The 21,820-nt window shown below is 37.8% G+C and overlaps 1 protein-coding gene across 14 annotated transcripts in view; it reads left to right on the top strand.

Moving 5' to 3' along the window:
* CCDC148 (coiled-coil domain containing 148) overlaps positions 1-21,820 on the top strand; it is a 239,841-nt gene that overhangs the window by 154,148 nt on the left and 63,873 nt on the right. For all 14 annotated transcript variants that reach the window (XM_070241033.1, XM_070241031.1, XM_070241032.1 and 11 more), the window contains one exon: positions 4,860-5,000. In XM_070241033.1, the coding sequence (XP_070097134.1) occupies positions 4,860-5,000 (141 nt within the window). The remainder of the gene's footprint in view (positions 1-4,859; positions 5,001-21,820) is intronic.

Here is a 21,820-nt window from a genome sequence, read left to right as displayed (position 1 = left end):
GATTCTTCACCATCTCCATTGTGTGTTCTGAAAAGCCCATTTACTTACTGCCTGGATATCAATTGCTACAAAACCTGTTTCTCATTGTCAAGATCTCACAGCTCTAGCTACTTAGGATATAATGCTAGCTTCAACAACCTTCTCTCCTTGACTCTTCACTTTTGTTGGGTACAATTATAATTACAGATGATATTGTGAGTTATTGATTTCAGGCAAACCTCTGAGAGTCCCTGACCATTCTCATGATTGCAATATTAAGTGGAAGTAATTTAGTTTCTTAAGACTGATACTGACTTGCTCAAAGGTTTTTCCCCTCAGCATTTCATATATATATGCTTGACATCAACAACCCATTGGATTTTGGTTGCTTAACTTGTATTTGTTTCACGATTCTATGGTGTGTGTGCCCTGTTTAAAAAAACTTGCATTATCTTATCTTTTCTGGAAAACAGAAGAAAAATCATTCGGACTTGCAAATGACAAGGAAGGGTAAATTGGGCAAATTTGCGGATAAACTGAATTACCCCGGTTTTATTGGTCTGGTTATATTCTTGCTATACCTGCCTTTGGAAACAGAAATCTTCTCCAGTTATAGATATTTGCTTATGCTTTGGCTTCTTTAAATCATATGGCATCACATATGCAAAGGTGATTCAATGATAATTCACATAATTTAGTCTTAAATCAAAGGGTGAGAAGAGTAGTTCCAAAACCCAACTTCTTTCTACTGAAATTTATAGAAATAGTCTCATTACTCAGAAAGGCCAAATGTATGCTGTTTTTCTTTTCATTTGTTCAATGCATCTCAAATCTTCCTTCCTACTATCTGAGAACCTTGAGACTACAGTATTTTATTATACAAATCTCTTTGGACATACATTATATTTTATGATTTATTTTAGTTTTTGCAAAATTTTTAGTGTGGAAAAGTTTAAACATATGCAAAAGTCTGTCATCACTCAACTTCAACAATTATCAACTCATTAGTCAAATTTGTTTCATCTATATCCTTATCTACTCTCCCATGCCTGTTGGACAATAGTGAGCACATCTCCAGACATATCATTTCATCTGTTAGTATTTCAGTATATATCTCTAAAATTAAAAAGACTTTTAAAAAAAGCATAGCAATACTAAATCATACCTAAAAGTTAACAATATTTTCTTAATAGCATCAACTAACTAATCAATATTGAAATATCTCTGTTTCATAATTTCTTTTCACACTTAGTTTATTCAAATCAGAATCCAAATATGATCCATATATAGCATTTGATTGGTATGTTTCTTAAATTTCTTTTAATTCATAGTTCTCCTTTGTTCTTTTTTTCTCGTAATTTAAGTTCTTTAAAGTTTTTCAAATTTCAGTTTTGCTGACTGCATCCCCATAGTGTTCTTTAATGTATTTCTCCATTCGCTGAGTTTCCTGTAACCTGATAGATAGGTCTAGAGATTTGATCATATTCATTTATATTTTTTGGCAAGAGTGGTTCATGGGAATGTTATATATTTCCATCAGGAGGCCAAAATATCTGCTTGTTTCTCTGTGATATTAAGATTGTTTAGTGTGTCCAGTCGTTGCCAGCCTGATCCATTCATTATTAAGTTTCCCATCAGCTGTTAATGTGAAGTTTTTAGTAGCCATTGGTTATCATGAATGAGGACTCATTATTTCATTAGGTGTTGCAAAATGGTATATTCTAATACTATCACTTTTTCTTCATTTATGAGGTTTTATTTTAAAATGTTTATTTTGGTAAATTAAATAGAAGGTAATTATTGAGCACTTATGATGCACTGGCACTCTGCTAGACAGTATAAGGAGAAGACAAAATGCATATGTATCATGGACCTTGCTCTAAATGGAAATAGAAACATTAAGCTCAAAATTGTTAGTGTGCAGTTATGGTATGGTAAGTGAATAATAAAAGAGAAATGACCATGGGTTGGAGAATGTTCCATGGAAGATGCGGGACATGTGATGGGCCAAGAAGCCTTTTATGAGATGAGGAAAACTGATGACATTACAGGTAGGGGAATAGTTTGGACCACGCCATCAATCTAAAAACAAGAATGGCTGTATGAGGAAGGCACAGGAAAAAACCTACCTAGAGATTACACATTAGCTAGGTTAAAGTGGGGCATTGGCTGGGAGGGAGAAAGTTAAATTGTTTAGGTCCTATGTGGAGAAATTGACATCACTCCATGAATTTTCTGGTATTGTTCTAAGTACATTTGGCAGATAGACTTTGGGTGGACTAGGGAATTACAGCAAAGTGGCCTAGGGAAATTTAATAGTTTAGAAATTTATTTCTTCTAAGTGAAAGCTCATTTGAGCTTAAGAAATATAAGATTGCCCAAGTCAGATGTAAAATGTAAAGAATTAGTCATGTAGATAGGTGTACATAGTAGTAAAAAAATACAAACCAGGGGCCAGCCTGGTGGCATAGAGGTTAAGTTAACATGCTCTGCTTTGGCAGTCCGGGGTTCATGGTTTCGGATCCCAGGCACGGACCTACACACTGCTCATCAAGCCATGCTGTGGTGGTGTCCCACATACAAAATAGAGTAAGATTGGCACAGATGTTAGCTCAGCGACAATCTTCCTGAAGCAAAAAGAGAAAGGTTGGCCACACATGTTAGCTCAGGGCCAATTTTCCTTACTGAAAATACCCAAAACAAAACAAAACAAAAATACAAACTACAGAGATACTTGTGGTTACACAGGATAAACCAGGATGTCTGAAAGAAGAGGTAGGTGCACAGGGCTTGGTGTGGCAAAGTTAGAGATGTTGAATTTAATTTTGGAAATGTATTTTGGGTGCACATACAAATAGCAAAGGCTTTAAGCATTTGTTAGGATGCAATTGCAGACAAAAAGACAGCACTGATATTGTACATTTTAGAGTCAAACACACAGAAGTGAGAGGTTAACTCACAGGAAAGGATGAGCACATCAAATAATGAACATAGAGAGGCTGAGGCCAAAGAGAAAGGATAGCACTAGAGTTGGGGGTGGAGGGTGGACACAGGAAACAGGAAGAAGAAAAGACGAGAGTGGTATCCATTGGTGGAGAAGCAGGGGAGAACAATGTTATGGCCGAGGAAGGAAAGAGTTTTAAACATGAAGAGATAGTCAACAGAGTTAAGTACCACCGTGAGGTTAAGGAAGGGAGGCCTGAGAACTATCCTTTGGGTATTCAGGAGGGAGGTCACTGGCAACAGTTGGCAGGACACTTGGTTTTGATATAGCGTGTTACAGATGGAAGATTGGTTACAGGAAGGAATGGTTTGGAAGCAGGAGGTCAGGACAGAAGGCATAGATGATCTTATCCTAGGACTGAGGTTCCAAAGAAGAAGGTAAACATGATGGCCAAGACAAGCAGCAGATGAGGAAACCTAAGTGTGTTTGAAAACCAAGAGTCTGAATTTCCTTGATTATTTTGATAAATAGGGCAAATATATTTTTAGAAAACAGAATTTGAATAATAAAAGTGCAAAAAGAACTTAACTATTTAATCACTTTAATTCATCATATTTTAGGACATTTTATTTATTTGATTTTCATTTTATATATTTTTATAATGAGTCATGCTTACATCAAATATGAAAGACATGAGGTAGTAAATTGGGAATGCTAAGTTCTTCCTTTTTTAAAAAGAATTTTTACACCTTTCCAACTTCTTCCTCTCTCCTTCTTTGGCTACATGTGTACTTGGAACATGAAAATGTGTTTTTTTTATTTTGTTAGTTTCGTTGGCTTCCTGCTTACAAAGATCATGCATGTTTATTACAGAAATATTACTTGGCACAGAAAGGCTTAAAGAATAAATTTTTAACATTTCGTGAAATAATTCTATTCAGAGATAACCAATGTTATTATTTTGGTAAACCTCCTTCCAAATGTCTTTCTATGTGTAGATACATAGATGATATTTTATATTAATGAGATCAATAAATACTATAGTACAATGTGTTATACTATACTATAAGTGTGGTTTTGAACCTGCTTTTTAGCATCTATTAGTATGTTGTAGACATTTTCTGTGTCAATGAATATAGATATATAGCATCTTTTTTTAATGGCAGTCTGGTATGAAGATACCATAATTAATTTAAGCCATCTCCTGTTGCCAGACATTTAGACTCTTTCCAATTTTTCTGTCAAGCAACACTGGAATGAATATTCCTATGGATACATTTCTGCACACTTGTCCAGTTGATTGTCTTTGAACAACTTCCTGAAAGTGGCGTTGTATGTCAAAGGCTATGCATATATGATATTGTGATGCATATTGCTGAATGTCCCTAGACGTACTGTACCAATTATACTTCTACCAATAATACTTATCAGTACCCAGGAAGTTCTTTTAAATGTCTTAAAAATTTTTTTTCCATCTTCATTCAGACTCATTTTCTTTACTTAAAAAATGAGGATGAAATATATTGGTGGTTCTTAAACTTAAGATCTTAGGACCATTTGAGAATTCTTGAAAACTGTTGACTGGAAACTGGAACTATTGTTCCAGAAAATTGCACCTGTGCAAAAACACAGATATTTTAACGTGGTACTTATAAGAATTCACAGATCCTTTAGTCAATTCATAGACTCTTTAGGATTTCTCTCCATGAATCTGAGTGAAGAATCTCTGAATAAGATGATTTGAAAGTTGCTTTCTCCTTTTCACACTAACACACAAACACATCTTGCACACACACATCACACACTCATGTGCACACAGAATTTTGATGTTTATTTGGAAAAACTTTATCAGCTTAATACAGAACCTAGTCTCATTGTGATCTGTGGAATCACTTGAGTGTGTGTAGTTATCAGAATGAATTTCTATTTATTTCAGGTTCTTCAATGGCGAACTCACCAGGAAGAGGTAGCAAGACTGGAAATGGAAATTTCTGCCAGAAGAAGAGAAAAGGAAGAGGAGAAGGAGAAACTGTGGAAGAAGAAGGAATTGTTGCAAAGAGAGGAGAAGAAAAAACAAGTATAAACTCTACTCTTGCTGTGAATGTGTGAAAGAATGTTTAATTGCCTTTGATTGGTTTCGGTGTTTGGCATGGAATTCTCATAGGCAGTTCTTGGATTCATAAGGTTCTAGAGGAGTCTTGCTTCAGTTCATTTGAGCTTCAAAGATTTGTGGATATGGCAGAGAGCCCACTTTGTTGACCTGCACAAACACAGGCACTGGTGATTAGAAGATATACTGTAGGTAAAGAAAAGACAGGGTTTGTGACTGTTGTTAAGTCTTGTGCTAAGTAGGGATATGGCCAAGACCAGAGGGTAGTGGGATAGCATTTTGGTTGACTGCAATGCAGCAGATGACTGTCAAAAGATGTGCTTGTTGGTAAAATATGTTGCACTGAGGTCAGTGCAATTCATGAAACACCAAAAGGCCCTTTAAAAGTTTACTTCTTGATTTACTGTTTGTTAGATTGTTTGATTTTTCATTTACGGACACAAATTCATCATTCTACTTTTGAGCAAACATTTGTTTCCCAATCTTCAAAATTTTAATCAAAACACTTATTAACAGCTTTAAAATGATTGCTGATAACCTGTAGAAGATAAAACTTATTTGAGGGGGGATTTTAAAAATATATATGGGATATTTATTTAGACATTTTTGTTTGTTCACACAACAAAAATTATAGAGTTTGCAATAAAAATATTTTTCTTAAAGATCTTATGAGATTTATTAGCCTTTTTAATGGAATTGCTGACTTCTGTGGAAATAATTCACAAAAAGGCAATTTATGATTAACTCCATAGCATAATGGTAGGAACTTCCATTAACTTATACACCTGTATTGACTTGATCTGTGTGATATAAAAATGTTTTCTTTTAGGGGCTGGCCCTACGGTAGAGTGGTTAAGTACGATGTGCTCCTCTTCAGCAGCCTGGGTTCATGGGTTCCAATCGCAGGCGCGGACCTATACCACTTGTCAGCCATGCTGTGGTGGCAACCCACATACAAAATAGAAAAAGATTGGCAGCAGATGTTAGCTCAGGGTGCATCTTCTTCAACATAAAAAAAAAAGAAAAAAGAAGGTAAAGTTTTCTTTTGGAAAGCTGCTTAAAGTGCTAAGAATGACTGATTAATTCATAGTTCTTGATGAATACATTTTTATTTTTGTGAACATAATTGATGCTTTGGGCTATGTGACCATCCAGGTTTGTGAAGCTTTTGTCTAGAAGTTTTTTCTCCAAAACTGAACATGGGGGAAGAGAGACACTATGGCTTTTTAGCTGCAGGCCAGTTTTTCTGCATTTTATTATACCTCAGTTGTCATTATTCCTGCTTATTTTGTGCTCTTAAATCAGCAAATTGGTATAGAGTCAGCATGTTGTGGAAAATAACATGTATAGAAGTTGTATAATCATTTGACAAAGTCGGCTGCTAAAAAGACGTAATTCACAGTTTAACTTCTAAGGAAGTAAGTTGGGTGGTTTCTTCAAGTCCCCATCAAGAGAGAAATTCATAAATATCAATCATGTTTCAAATAATGTATGTGAACTATATGTCTCTATGGGGAAATTTACTAATTAGTTACTGTTATGGAGCTACAATATTGGAAACAGATATTCTTATAGTCTTGTCATCTATCTGGGCTGCCTTTGTAGCACTTTCTTTCTTTCTTTCTTTTCTTTTTGAGGAAGATTAGCCCTGAGCTAACAGCTGCCAATCCTCCTCTTTTTGCTGAGGAAGACTGGCCCTGAGCTAACATTCATGCCCATCTTCCTCTACTTTATATGTGGGACGCCTACCACAGCATGGCATGCCAAGTGGTGCCATGTCCACACCTGAGATCCAAACCAGCAAACCCCGGGCCACTGAAGCGGAATGTGTGAACTTAAATGCTGCGCCACCAGGCAGGCCCCATAGCACTTCCTTTCTATGAATTAGTATGACCATGAAAAGTAATGTATTTTTAGGTATTTGTATGTAAAGTCATTTTAAGTGCCATATAAAGAAATTTAGATACAGTTCCACTTTCTGGGGGCTAACAAAGACAGTGAAAGAATACACGAATTAGTAACTCAAGTATTGAGAATTGGAGTAAGTGTGCTTAATTGTTAAATTAAATTTGAATTGGGGAAGTGACATGGTTATACAGGAGAGAATGGAGGGACATTGCTGACTGTTTTCTTTGCAGTCTGTAAGATTTCTGAAAGTGAGAGAAAAGCATTTTGAAAGATGGGAGAGAGACTTTCACGAGCTTGCAGATGAGCTGTTAACATTTGACTTGACATTTGGCCTGACACCAAAACAATAACAACACAACAAAACAAACAGTAATGGAAGGAATAATTAAGCTCTAAGCCAAATTCATGGTCAACTGCTTTCAATTTTATAGGACCAACGCATGTTTTATTTTATCTATTTTCTTTTAAAAAATACTTACAAAATCCTGCCATTCGTGACAACATGGATGGACCTTAAAGGTATTATGCTAAGTGAAATAAGTCAGACAGAGAAAGACAAATACTGTATGATTTCACTCATATGTAGACTATAAACAAACACATATTTAAGGAGAACAGATTAATGGTTACGAGAGGGGGAGGGTGAAAGGGATAAAGGGGCACATATGTATGGTGATAGATAAAAACTAGACTATTGGTGGTGAACACAATGCAGTCTATACAGAAACTGAAATATAATAATGTTCACCTGAAATTTACACGGTGTTGTTATAAGCCAATAGGACCTCAATAAAATAATTTTTTAAAAAAAGGAAAAAAAGACTTCTTACATTTAGAAAATGTTTTTTTAAAGTAGAGAGATTGATGTAATAACCACATTAGTACTCATCACCCAGCACTGAAACTACTACTATTTTTCATTCTGTTTCAGATTTATTTTATCTTACACATAAAGTTGAAGTTCTCTTTTGAGGACTTACTCAGTACCATTTCCCTTCTTACCTCCCCAAAGGCAATCTCAGTCATGAATTTTATTTCTCTCCAGACCATCTATTGATTTTAACATATTTGAATATGTAGTTTGTGACTTTTAAATTTTTTTCATGAATACAATCATACTGTGTCATTCTGCAGCATCTAATTCTTCATTCAGCTTTACATTTTTGAGATATACCCACGTGAATGCACAGAGACCTGATCCACTCCTTTAACAGCTATGTAGCGTTTCATTGTAGAACTAGGCTACCATTTATCCCTTCTCTTAGTGGTTGACGTTTAAGTTTCCAAAGTTTTGTTGTTGCAACCGTACTGCAGCAGCCACCTTGCACACGTCAACTGGGGCATGTGTGCACAGCTTTCTCTCGGGGACCCTGGGAGGGGAATTACTATGCTGTAGGATTTCTTTCAACATTATAAGCTATCACAACTTTTCTTTTTGACTTTTGCCAATCTGATATCTCAGTGTTTTAAATTGGATTCCCCTGATCACTTGTGACGTTAAAAAATCTCCTCATGTTTGGGGCTGGCCCCGTGGCGGAGTGGTTAAGTTCGCACGCTCCGCTGCAAGTGGCCCAGTGTTTCGTTGGTTCGAATCCTGGGCGCAGACATGGCACTGCTCATCGAGCCATGCTGAGGCAGCGTCCCACATACCACAACTAGAAGAACCCCACAACGAAGAATATACAACTATGTACTGGGGGCTTTGGGGAGAAAAAGGAAAAAAAAAAATCTTTAAAAAAAAAAAAAATCTCCTCATGTTTATTGGGCAGTTTTCTTCCTCTGTGAATTACTTATTTGTACTTTTCGTCCATTTGTCTATTTTTTATTTATTAATTTGAAGAAGTTCCTTATAAATTCTGGATAGTGTTTCTTTTTTGTCAGATATATGGGTTGCAAATGTTTTCTTCATTGGTCATTTGCCTTTAAATTTTACCTATAGTGTCTTAGTTTCGTGGAAATTTAAAATGATCAAGTAATCAAAGTTGTTAAATTCTTTTTTATTTTTTGTGAATTGTGCTTTCCTTTAGGAACTGTGACCTGGTAGCAAGAGCATCTCTATAGAGAGCTTTAATGTTTGCCTCTGCTAAGGGCCCTATGCATTTTACAGGTCCAGGACCAGTTTGTGTATTAACTTTGAGGCTTAGGACCTACTGCCGTGAGCTTGGAGTGGGTGATGGCTTAGCACTCATGCACAGCACCCACCTGGGTTCTGCAGTTGACTCCTTTCTTCCTCTCGTCCCAAGCAGAAAGTTAGCCCCCTTGTCACTTTCCTGGGGAGTGGTCATGGGATTTCTAGTTTCCATTTTGTGTATGGACAAGTCCTACCTGACTTCTTGCCTTGTAAGGAGCTTGGTTCTAGCTCCCGTGAGCACATGTCCCACAACTAATATTAAAGGCCCAGCCCCCAGCTCCTCCGGCCTATCTCAGGGCCTGTTTTCCCCAGGAATCCCTCTCACTACTCTTACTTTGAGTTCCATCTTTATTTTCAGGACAGGGGCATTCTGTGTGTGTAGTTGTCTATTGTTGTTTTGTTATAGTTTGTCCAAAATTTCTACATGTTTAAAGTGGGAAAGGAGATTTCTATGTCAACTCAGACGTACTGACCAAAGTTCTGGCTACCTTTAGATTATTAACCGCAAATATAGATTCTCTCTAACTACTTTATATGTTGGAGACAAATTTTAGTTCTTTGATGTTTAATAGCAGCTTGGCAAAAAAACCCCTATAAACAACTCCCCTGACTTGAGACTGGTTGTTTTCTTAGCTGGTGCTCTGGGTTTCCCCATTTATTGTTTTCCTTGCCTGGCTTTCTCTTCTCATGTGAGCAGCAACAGAGATAGAAAAACTATGCCCTGTGTAAAACCCCACCTTAAGATTTCTGAACAAGAGCTCATCTTTCTCCTAATTTCTCTTCCCAGCAATTTGTCTTTCAGGGAAGAATGCTGTCTTTTTGCTGGAATACTGTTTTAATTTGTATCCATTGCCAAAATTTACCCTGGTAGGCGCCCAGTTCCTTTAAAATCTACCTTTAAGTTACTAGATCACTTTTTCTTCCGTGCTTTAAAACTCTAGTTGAACATAATATTCACAGTTTCATAGTTTTGTCTCAAGACTCAAGGAAAATTTTGATTCATAAGCTGTTAGGTGATAATGGTAATGTTTCAGAAGCATCTCTCCACTTTGGAAATTATTGTCATGATAAAATCAAAAGATGATGCCTTTCCTTAAATTATCCCTCGAAGCTATTGTAGGAAACAAAATTACTGTGCTAGATGAACCTTAAAATGCCTGATATGTAATATTGGTCCCAGCACCACCCTTCCACGAGACGTGACTCTTTGCGTGGCTTGAATAACATAAAAATTGCTCTGCATCACAGCATTTTAGGAGGTTTTGTTGCTGCATGATGCTTGGAGTCCTATGGGACTCAAGGAAGGGTAGTTTCAGCTTTGCTCCCAAAATAGAGATTTCAAGCAAGGCTCACATAAAAAGGAGACATATCCCCTCCTTGGTCTAGCATGTCACAGTTCTCTCCCAATTTTAGCCAACTCCTAATCCAGCATTGAAACCACCCACATTGTATGACTGAGGGGTGGAGCGCATTATCAGGAAAGTCAGAGTAACGCCACCAGTCATGTGACCTTGCCCACCTCAGAAATGTTTATGGGCAGGAATCTATCATCTATCTCAAGTGACATCACCAGTAAATACAGCAGACCCAGGCTTCAGTAGAACCTTGGTACTTGGGGTTCCCCTTGTCCTCAGGAAACCTGGCAAATACTCAGAATTATATTCATTCTACAGATAACTAGGGAAGAGGGGAAAGAGTCTAAAACAAAAAAGGTAGGCTGTCAGAAATAGAATGCAGGCTAGAGGGCTGGAACAGTGCTTCTCAGAAGATTCGAGAAGCTCTGTGCTTAGGAGGGAATTCAGAGGACCTTCCCAATTCAGATCAAAGCCATTCTCTCAGTGTTGGAACTTATGGGTTCTTATGAGAGCATTTATCATGAAATCTCTTCTCCAGTGTTTCTTAATCTAATATATACTGATGTAAAGAGCTAAGAGTGGGAAAAAAGGTAGACATAGAAGAATGATAAAAAATAAACTCCCAGACATTACCCCCTACATCTTCAGGATTGTTGGGACTTAAAGAGGCCAGTGAATAACATCTGTGATAGGCAGAGTTCTAAAATGGGCCCTGAGATTTCCTGCCCCTCCTAGAATGCATGCCCTGTATAACCAATAGGACTGTTAACACCGTAGATTAGGTTATATTATATGGCACAGACAACCTCGAAAAAGGGAGATTACCTGGGTGGGCTTGACCTAATCACATGAACCCTTTAAAAGAGAGAGTTTTCTCTGGCTGGTCACAGGAGAGGTCATCAGAGATTTGAAGGATGGAAAGGATGTGACTCACCATTGCTGGCTTGAAGATTGAGGAGGTCACGTGGCGAGGAATGTGGGTAGCCTCTAGGAGCTCAGAGTCCCTGGCTGACAGCCAGAAAGAAAATGGGAACCTATAACTCATAGTCCTATAATGTAAGGAACTGAATTTCTGCCAAAAACAAGAATAAGCTTGGAAGCAGATTTTTCTCTAAAGCTTCCAGATGAAAGTTCAGTTTTGTCAACACCTTGATTTCAGCCTTGTGATGTCATGAGCAGAGAGCCAGCCACATGGTGCTGGACTTCTGACTTATGGGATTCTGAGCTAACAAATGAGTTGTTGGCTGCTAAATTTGTATAATTTGTTACACAACAATTAAAAAAAAGTACTAATACCGATTTTGGTATCTGGGAGTAAAATGCTGCCATAACAAATACCTAAAAGTATGGAAGTGGCTTTGGAATTGGGAAGTGGGGAAAAGCTGGAAGAATTTTGAGGAGCATGATAGAAAATAGGCTAGAATGCCTTGAACAAACTCTTAGTAGAAATACAGATGTTAAAGATGTGGCTGGTGAGGGCTCAGAAGGAAGCCATGAACATATTATTGGAAACTGGAGGAAGGAGGACCATTGTCACGTGGGGACAGAAAGCCTAGGGAAATTCTGTCCTGCAGTTGGGTGAAAACATTCCTGAGTAATGAACTTCATATGTGATGAACTAAGATTTCCAAAGTGTTGGAGATGTCACCTGGTTTTTTTTTTTTTTTTTTTTTTGCTAGTTATAGTAAAAAGGAAAAGAGGTAAATTGAGGGAAGAACTGTAAAACCAAAAGGAGCCAGGACTTGATGCTTTGGGAAATTCTCAACATATTCAAATGGCAAAAGACTTTAGAGGTAAGAGGTTGTTGCTGACAGCACGGCACAGAGAAAATGCTGAGGGTGTGAATATACAACCCTTTTTTATAGCCTCAAAAAGATCAAAAGGTCAGAGTATTCAGTCATCTAAAGATCCTTCCAAGAGATTAGGAATGTTTCTCATAGATCCTCTCAAACTATGGGGCCTCTGGGAAGTTTAAGGGCAATTTCTCTCAGCACCTCAACAGAACCCAGAGAGAAGGGAGTGTCTCAGAAAGACCTGTGGGTGTGGCTTTTGTCTAGTGGATGAATCCCCATAAAATCCACAAAGGCCCACTTGGTTTTTGAGGAAATTTTATCAGAAACACTGCCAGCTTGAACTGAAAGGGACAGAGAGAGTATGAAATGAAAGGAGGTTCATGCCCCCTCCCCCCAAATTCTATTGACAGGAAGCAGGCTGATAAAACTGCTCAGGCACCTGGCATTCCTAGTACTTCCACCACTGAATCAAACCCACCCATCTAGGCTCAGGGAGGGCTTCGCTTCACTCCCCATCACCTTACACATAGAATAGTTGTGTCAGCTCCTAGTAAGCATGTGTGTAACGTCAAAGGAGTCACTAAAGGTCCAAATAGGATGATCATTCATTTGGTCATTTATTCACTTATTCAATACATATGTACCAAGTGCCTTAAATGTGAAACATATTACAACCAGTTCTTCATGTAATTCTAAGAGGTCACCACATTCAAGCAGAAATTGCCTCTTTTCTGGTTCTTTTCAAGGGTTGTAAATTTATCTGCTCTGCCACAAAGATAATACGCAATTCTTGGTTAGGTCAGTAGAAGCTTTTACTAATAAGACAGAATGATGTCTAATTTTTTTTCACTACTTATGCTTTATTTATTTATTTTATTGAGCTAACATTGGTTTGTAACGTTATGAGTTTCATATGGACAACATTGTAAGTCGACTTCTATATATACTACAGCATGCTCACCACCAAAATAAAATTTCTATTCATCACCATACAATTGACCTGCTTTACCCCTTTTGCCCTCACCCCACCCCCTTGCCCTCTGGTAACCACCAATCTCTTCTCTGTGTCTACATGTTTGTTTTTGTTTTGTTTTGTTTGTTTACTAATATTCGATACATAAGTGAAACCATATGGTATTTGTCCTTCTCGATCTGACTTATTTCACTCAGCATAATACCCTCAAGGTCCATCAGAAGGAGATTTTAGCTTCAAACTTTATAAATAGAACAAAAGGGTTAATAGAGAAAAACTAAAAATACAAAATGGAATGAACTATACAAAGTTTGCAATTAGTTAAATTAATCATGACTACACATAGTCAGTTAAATATGCATGCACATATACACAGTATATACAAATGTGTTTATGTGTGTATGCGTGGGTATGTATGAATACACACATAATTGCAGCATGACTCTCTTGCCCCTCTCAGTGATACTGATGAAGGCCTTAGCTTAGGGTGGCAAGGATGGTGCCTTTGCCCTCATTCATGCGCAGACCTCCTCTTCTCTTATTTCCTGCTCCTGGATCATCAAACCATACTTTGGGCGTCTACCCTCACACTGGCCCATGCTGATCTGATTGCTGCCTAGTGTGAATGCTCTTATGCTGATAAAAGTTATTAGTTTTGCCACAAATGATCAAAGTTCAGGCCTTAGAGTATAAACATTTTGCCCTGCTGACTCAAATAGGGTTCATCAACTCTCTTTCTATTAATTTTTTTTTTGCTTGGGCCGTTAATTGCTATTGTATGCGTCTGTGCACTGCAGGAACTGCAGGATATGGACCTGTCCTCTGCAATTTCCTTCAAATGTCTGTGACTGATTGCCTTTCATTTTCAGTGAATGCTCTGCTGTTGCAGATGGAGGGGGACAGAGATCTTGGGGATTTAGGTAGTGGCGAAAAGGGCCTTTAAAATCAAAGCCCTGCTTGGAAAACATCCCCTGGCAGAGGCCCCTTAGAGATGGCACCTTCTGGTTCAGATCCTCCATTTCTTTCAGGTCCTTTTCCCTCATGCTGCTCCTTCTTAATCTTGAGTAATCTAAACGTGTGCATGTGTGTGTGTCAAAGAGAGAGAGAGATTGGTCTAACCGGATTCCACTTAGACTAAAATAACTCACGATAAATATTATCATCAGTTTATGTAATATATCACTGGGGACCAAATGAATTGTGAACACAAACAGAAACACTGTGACAGCCCTCCTTAATGCAGTGACATTCAGGTGAGGCTTACAGCACTTTTTTACATTTTCCTTAAATGGAGATTATGGAATACAAGAACTCTCATAGACCCCTTGGACTCTGAAAACATGTCTTTGAACCTCTCTGAACACCAGTTTGACCTCTGCTCTAACACCCACCCAGCCAAACCTCTCACTGCAAACATCCTTTTTGCAAAGGAACCACCTGCCACTAGAGCCGAAGCATCCCCATCTGGCTGAGGACCAATCTGTTGAACTACTTCCCACCCTCGGTTTTGTGCTTCTCTCGATTACTAACTCCTAGAAATGAGATCTTGCGGTCAAAGTTGGGGGAGGTGTTTTTCTTTTAATTATTAGTCCTTTTTATTTGGGAATCTGACAAAATACCTCAAACATGGGAGCTACAAAACCTAATGGGAAAATTAACTATCAGGATGTTATAATGGTCAAGAGGAGAAGATAGTTAATGTATGTTTTATGTAGAAATGACTCCAAAATAAACTAAGTGTTCAGACTTTATTTAATACCAGTCCTCTGAATAATATTGTATGAGTAATGAAATTAATGTAGTATGGGAGTTTTAATTATCCAAAAGAAATAAATCAAGAATCATATCATTTAAAGATATTCATAAGTTCCTTGTTTTGTTATTAAAATTCGGAAATGAACATTAACATAAGCTTATTAATTAACTGATTCTAACCTTGTAATATGAGACAAGGTAGAGTCAGTTCTCAGCATATGAGTCCAGAGGCATCAGAAAGGCAGGATGGTACGCCAAGAAGCTCACTTTTCCGGTTTCAGCTGTCTTTTAAAAGTGAAAATTTCCATTAGGACTTTTTTTAAAAAAGTGGAAAAACTGATGATGGAATCTCTTACTCTTTGTCAGGACACAGTTTTGAGAAAAAGTCAGATGGAAAAAAAAAAAAGGCAGGATGATCAAGAGCCAGATGTATTTGTTTTTCTGTAGAAGATTTTCCAATAGGCAGTTTTAGAAGAAATGTCTTAAAAATTAACTCCAGGTGTCAACTTTTGGCTATATTTTCTGGCTAGGTCATGATTATTCATGGTGATTTGGTTTACTTAACAGACACCTTTACGGTGCTTGGAACGTTCAAGGCAGTATTCTATGTTCATTTAATCTTCTTAATCACCCTAAGGGGTAGGTGCTAATATGATCTTCATTTTATAAGTGAAGAAACTAAGACTCATAGAGGGGACATAATTTCCCCAACATCCTATCGCCATTAAGAGGTGCAGTTAGATTTGAATCCAGGAGATCTAACTCCACAGTTCATGATTTTAAACACTCTGCTATGCTGCCCATCATTTTGACTGCGGTTTGCTGTAAATTTTGTGATTAATCAATTTTGAGAAAACTGGGTTTCAAACTATTTGCTTTGGGGTCATAGTCATGGCTTTGGTCCTGTCCTAGTTTACTTAGAACTGTTAAATAGTTGGGTAATTGATCGTTTAAAAACTCTTTAGTAGTCTCACTAGGAGTATTTCTTTTTAGTTCTCCAAGTGCACACAGTTTCACTGTGTCTATCTCCTTAATCTTCTTAATATTCTTTCAGGATTTCTCTCTCTGGGTTCATGAACAACTATGACTAAACACTTTACAGGAAACTAGACCATTATACCATTATAGTTTGATCACAATTCAAGTGTCAAATAGAAGATGTGTGTTATGAATGGGTAAAAAAACACTTTGCCTCCTTGGTGCTGTTCTTTTATTAAGTAGACTGAAGAAAATATTAATGATTTTGATATGATTTTTTATCTATTGACATCTTATTTCAAAAGAAGAGAATTTTGACAGGCTTCCAATATCACATTTACCAGCCTCTCAGAATCTGTACCCATCACCCAGCTTCCCTCCTTTTACGAGCATGAAGTGTCTGTGCTCCTGTCTAGGGCTGACCCCTTCATTTATGCCCTGAATCCTATTCTCTCACTCCTACTCAAGTCCCTCCCAATCTCTCTCCCACCATCATTTCCCTCTTTTCTTCTAGATCTTTCCTGTTAACCTACAAATATAACATTATGACTCTATTTAACAAAATACTCTCCACTGACCCCACATCCCCTGCCTTAACAAAATCACACAACTCTATAACCTACACACACTGTCTCCAACTTCCTTCCACCCATTCTCTCTTGAGCCGTTTGTCCCTCACTCCTACGAAGCTGTGCTTGTCAAGGTCATTGTTGATCTCCAAGTTTCTAATTCCAGGGCTCACTTCTCAGTCCTTGCATTATTTGAAATATTAAGATGGAAGGGATCACTGCCTTCTCCTTGGAAATCTCTGATTCTCGGCCACTAGGAAGCCATTTTCTCTTTGTTCTTTTACCTCACTGGTTTCTTCTTCTCCATAAACTTGGATGGATCCTCCTTGTCATTCTAACTTCTGAGGCTTGGAGTGCCCTCTAAGTACTCAGGCCTCTAAGTATAAATACTTTTCAGGTGATTTCAAACTATCTAATATAATTTATATGCCATTTATATGCTGACTAATACCAATTAATATTTCTCTCTAGACCTCTCTCTTGAGCTGCAAACTCACACATCCCACTGCCTCAAATCTAATACACCCAAAATGTATTGTTTTTCTCTCCAAAGCTACTCCTTCCCCAGTATTCCTTTTCTTAACAAACGGAAACCTATTCTCCCCATGCTCAGGCCAAAAGCTTTATCATCTTTGACTCTTAGTTTTCCCCCTCACACCCCATACCCACACCCTTACCTGTTGTCCTGAATAGAAGGCTCTACCTTTCAAATCAGAACTATTATAATAACCTTTTAATCTCTAGGCAATCTCTCTGCCTCCTCCTTTTCCATCCCCTCCCTCCAGTCTATTTTCCACGCAGCTGTCAGAGTGATGTTTTTAAAAGTCATGTCAGAATATGTCACTCCCTGCACTGCACTCAGTATCTATAGGATCTCACATCCTGTCACTTTTGCCCTTGCTCATCCTGCTCCAGCCATAACTGCCTCCTTCCTTCTCCTCAAACACCCAGCACACGTCCCCTTAGCCTTTTGCACGGGCTGTTGCCTCTGCCTGGAATACTCTCTCCCAGATGTCTGCATAACTCACTCTCTCACTTCACTCAGGGTCCCACTCAAATGTCATCTTATCAGAGAGAATGTTCGTTCTTGATTACCAAACTTAAAATAGCATCTTCCTTCCCTATCACTCTGTCCATTTACCCTACTTTATTTTTTCATCATCCCCCTGACATCTATCTATTTACTTATTGACTGTCTTCTCTTCTTCTTCTAAAATGTAAGCCCCATAAAAAAAGATGATTTGTCTATTTTCTCCATTGTTTTACCTCCAGTGCACACGTTACTCAATAAATGTTGGTTGAATGAATGAATTTAATGAACAAGCAGTATACAACTATACTTTGATGTTGAGGTATAGAGGAAAATGCCAACTAGGAGGCCCTAAAAAGGTGGGTGAGGGGCTGGCTCCATGGCGGAGTGGTTAAGTTCGCCATTCTGCTTCCATGGCCCAGGGTTTTACCGGTTTGAATCCTGGGCATGGACGTGGCACCCCTCTTCAGGCCACGCTGAGGGGGCATCGTACATAGTACAACCAGAAGGACCTACAGCTAGAATATGCAACTATGTACTTGGGGGCTTTGGGGAGAAGAAGAAGAAGAAGAAGAAAAAAGATTGGCAACAGATGTTAGCTCAGGTGCCAATCTTTAAAAATAAACAGGGTGGGTGACCTTGGGAAAGTTATGTAGGCTCTATGGGATTTTGTCTCCTCAATTGTAAAATGAGGTGTTTGGATTAAATGATTGCTAAAATCACCTCAGCGCTGAGAAGTCATGATTGAATACCTCTGAGGTTTGATTACTTTTCACTTTTCACTCTCCCTGACACTTCAGGCTGTGAAATACAACATCGTCAGGATATATACTCCCTTCTTAATGAATAGAGAAAAGAGAGAAATTAAACAAGATTACAGACAAATTCATTTTAGCAATATCAACATACGACACGATCATTATGTAATATTTCAACACTCATCCTGAAAATAGACCTTACTCCTAAAGAAGACATGGCAGTTATTTTTTAATCCACCTGGCATTTCAATTAAGAGGGAGATAACTAATGTGTTTACCCCAGAATACTTTCTTGGCTCATCATGTTATAAGGACATAAGGCTACATCACGGCAGAAAATAGCTATTACCAATTTGAGTAGGCAGCTCTGCTGTGGAAAGATGCTCACATAAGTGGCCAAAGTCAACATCACCTAAGAGAGATTCATGTTATTTATTTATGCATATAGACGTCACCTACTTCCAAACAATTTATAATAAAAAGCATTAATTCTCTTGTGCTGGATATCCTGCCTTTGGGTCATATCTACTCTTCATTCTCTTCTGTGGCCCAGAGAGGTGTCCTATATGGCTCCCTTGCCCTCTGGCTTCAAAGTAGAACACCAGAGATGAGCATGACGGAGAAGAGTGAGGTTGGGAGAGTTGTTCCTCCAGCTCCCTGCCCTGCAGAGTTGTGTTGACAAGCTGTGTCCTCCACCCAAGGTCTCAGCCCCTGTCAGGTGGCCCTTACCACACAGACTTCTCTGGCTCTTGTCTACAGGTGGTAAAGCAGCCCAGCTATTGCACGGTCCCTTGTGATTGCCCTGCATTCCAACCCTTCTTTGTCAATTGTCCCCTTATTACATTCTTCTGGATTTATCCTAATTTTGAGTATGCCATCTGTTTCCTATTAGGAATCATTAAAATAGGAAATCAGTAAGAGAATAAGAGACAAAAAATTAAGAGGATGGGAATATAGTTATGTCAGCAAACCAAGACTAAAAAGGAGTGCTGTGATTGAACATGATTAAAGTTAAAAGGAAGCATTTAGCTCTTATTTGCTAATAATAGACAACATCCCAGCAAATCAGGAGCTGGCAGTATGTACTGGGGGGAGGCAGGCAAACCACCCAGTGGGTAGTATTTTCAGTAGAAGTTTTACAGAAGACTCTAAATCAATTCTGATATGATATTGCATCAACCTTTGTAAGGCCTATGGCATAAAATTAAATCACGGTTCCATGAAACTTTTCTATAGAACATGAAAGTGAGGCCGCATGCAGGGTGATAAAAGGCGGAAATGTTATATTCAGGGATACGCAGTATTCTTGTCATCTGACTTGATACAGGAATAGAATATGAAAACTTCAGGAATGAGTAATAGTCATATCCATTGATGTTCCTTCTAAATACTGATTTTTCTTGTCCAGAATTTTAAAAAACATACTTTTGTAATTATACAGTATTTTATGCCCATTGCAGATAGTTTGGAAAATACAAACAAGCACAACAAATACAATAAAAATTACCCCAAGTCCTAAACCACTACCAGAGGAAAATTATTAACAATTCCCTTATATTCTTTTTTCTATATATACAAGGACTTTGGCCTAACTAGAATCATACTGCATGTATTATTTTTAACCTTATTTTTCTCCATTTATCAATATATCTTGTATATTTTCCCATGTTTTTCTACCATACAGTTTTTAGTGTTTTCATACTGTTACATTATGTGAAACATTGCATTTAACCAATTTCTTATTTTAGGGTGTTATATTATTTCCAGTTGTTCACCCTTTTAAGGCTGTAATGAACATGCCTATATACAAATCTTTGCATATGTCCCTGTCTATTAATTCTTAAACTTTATTTCTTAATTCTTAAGGCTTTTGCTAGCTATTTTCTTAGTCATTCTTCAGAAAGAGTATGACAACTTACTCTTTTGCTTGAGGTAGATGTGCTTGTTTGTCAGGTTGGAAATTGGTGGCAAAAATGTTCAAGTTTAGGACACTGATAAGTAGCTGAAATACAAATGATCTGAATTGTGGGCCCAAAGCAGAGCCTTTAAATTCAAAAAACCAGGCAGGATGGTGGCAAAGTTGACTTTCTATTCTGAAAACCAAAGACCTAGCTTTTATTTCTTACACATGTAGAGCGTTTTCTCAACTTTGCATAAAGAATGCCCTGCAAAGAAGCTCTTTTGGAGCGAAACTTTTGTTCAGAAGCTTCAGCAAGTCCTGGGTTGAAGCCTACAGAGATCTCTATACCATAAATATAGGAGAGAACGTTGGCTGAAATGTTTTGAGGATGGAAGTGACTAAGTGTCCATCTTTAGCACAAAAAACCTTCGATCTGGCTCCCATGGACAGTTTAACTTAGAAAAGTACTATATCCTCATCTTCTGTTGGGATTAAATGCACCTCGACATACCCCACTTGACTGAATGAATTGGCCTTCTGACTGTCTATGGTCTAACGTTATTGTCCCTATAATGTTATTGTCCATATGTCCTTTTTTTTTTTTTGAGGCACATTAGCCCTGAGCTAACATCCACCACCAATCCTCCTCCTTTTGCTGAGGGTGATTGGCCCTGAGCTGACATCTGTGCCCAACTTCCTCTATTTTATATGTGGGACACCTACCACAGCATGGCTTGATAAGTGGTGCACAAGTCTGTGCCGGGATCCGAACTGGCGAACCCCAGGCCACTAAAGTGGAGCATGTGAACTTAACTCTATGCCACCAGGAGGGCTCCCATTTGGATGCTTTGTTAATAGTTTTGGATTTATATGAGTTGATATAAGAAGAGTTTTGTGTGCAATTTTTCATATTGTTTCTCACTGGATTAGATTAACTAATGTACTTCTTGCATCTCTCAGCTGCAAGGTGTGATACCAGATACAAATAAATACTACAGTATAAGGCATGTTCCTTACCTTCTAAAAGTTCACACAAACATGTGAAAAATTACGTGGTGAAATATAGATAATTGTCAAATTTATTGTATGGAAAAAAGAGTCATACTTCAATTGGTAGTGATTTTATGTGATACAGGCTGATACAAACGAAACAACTGGAAAAAATTTAAAGTAAAACAACGAATACTTTTCTATTAAGAGGTCTTGTTATATTTTTATATGTAGCAACACCACTTTCTTGTGGGGGTGCATATTCCAGGCCAAAAGTAGAAAAGAGATCTGTAAGATGCAAAGAGTTAGCTAAGTAAATTAGAATCTAGAAAATGGAATAAAAATTGCTTTATCTCAGTGGTTTATGAGGACTAGAACTGGAACTTCATATTTCACATATTTTGTGTATCTGGTTAAGAATTATGACCTCCTCCTGAATAAGTCATTAAAGCCTTTGAAATAATAACCTGGGAGTAAGGTACAGAAGTCTATTTGTTTAAAGATTCAATATCGCAAAGATTGCTTGAAATCAGGGACCAAACTATCTTCCTACAACAGTGCTTTAGTCCTAACATTCTGCTTTCTATGTGTAAACAAGAAATTCTTATTTCTTGTTGAATTACAATAATTCTTGTACTGAAGGACTG

Source organism: Equus caballus, chromosome 18 (genome assembly GCF_041296265.1).
Source record: "Equus caballus isolate H_3958 breed thoroughbred chromosome 18, TB-T2T, whole genome shotgun sequence".
Taxonomy (NCBI): domain Eukaryota; kingdom Metazoa; phylum Chordata; class Mammalia; order Perissodactyla; family Equidae; genus Equus; species Equus caballus.
The sequence above is the reverse complement of the archived record's forward strand: the minus strand, read 5'-3'. Positions and strand labels throughout refer to the sequence as shown.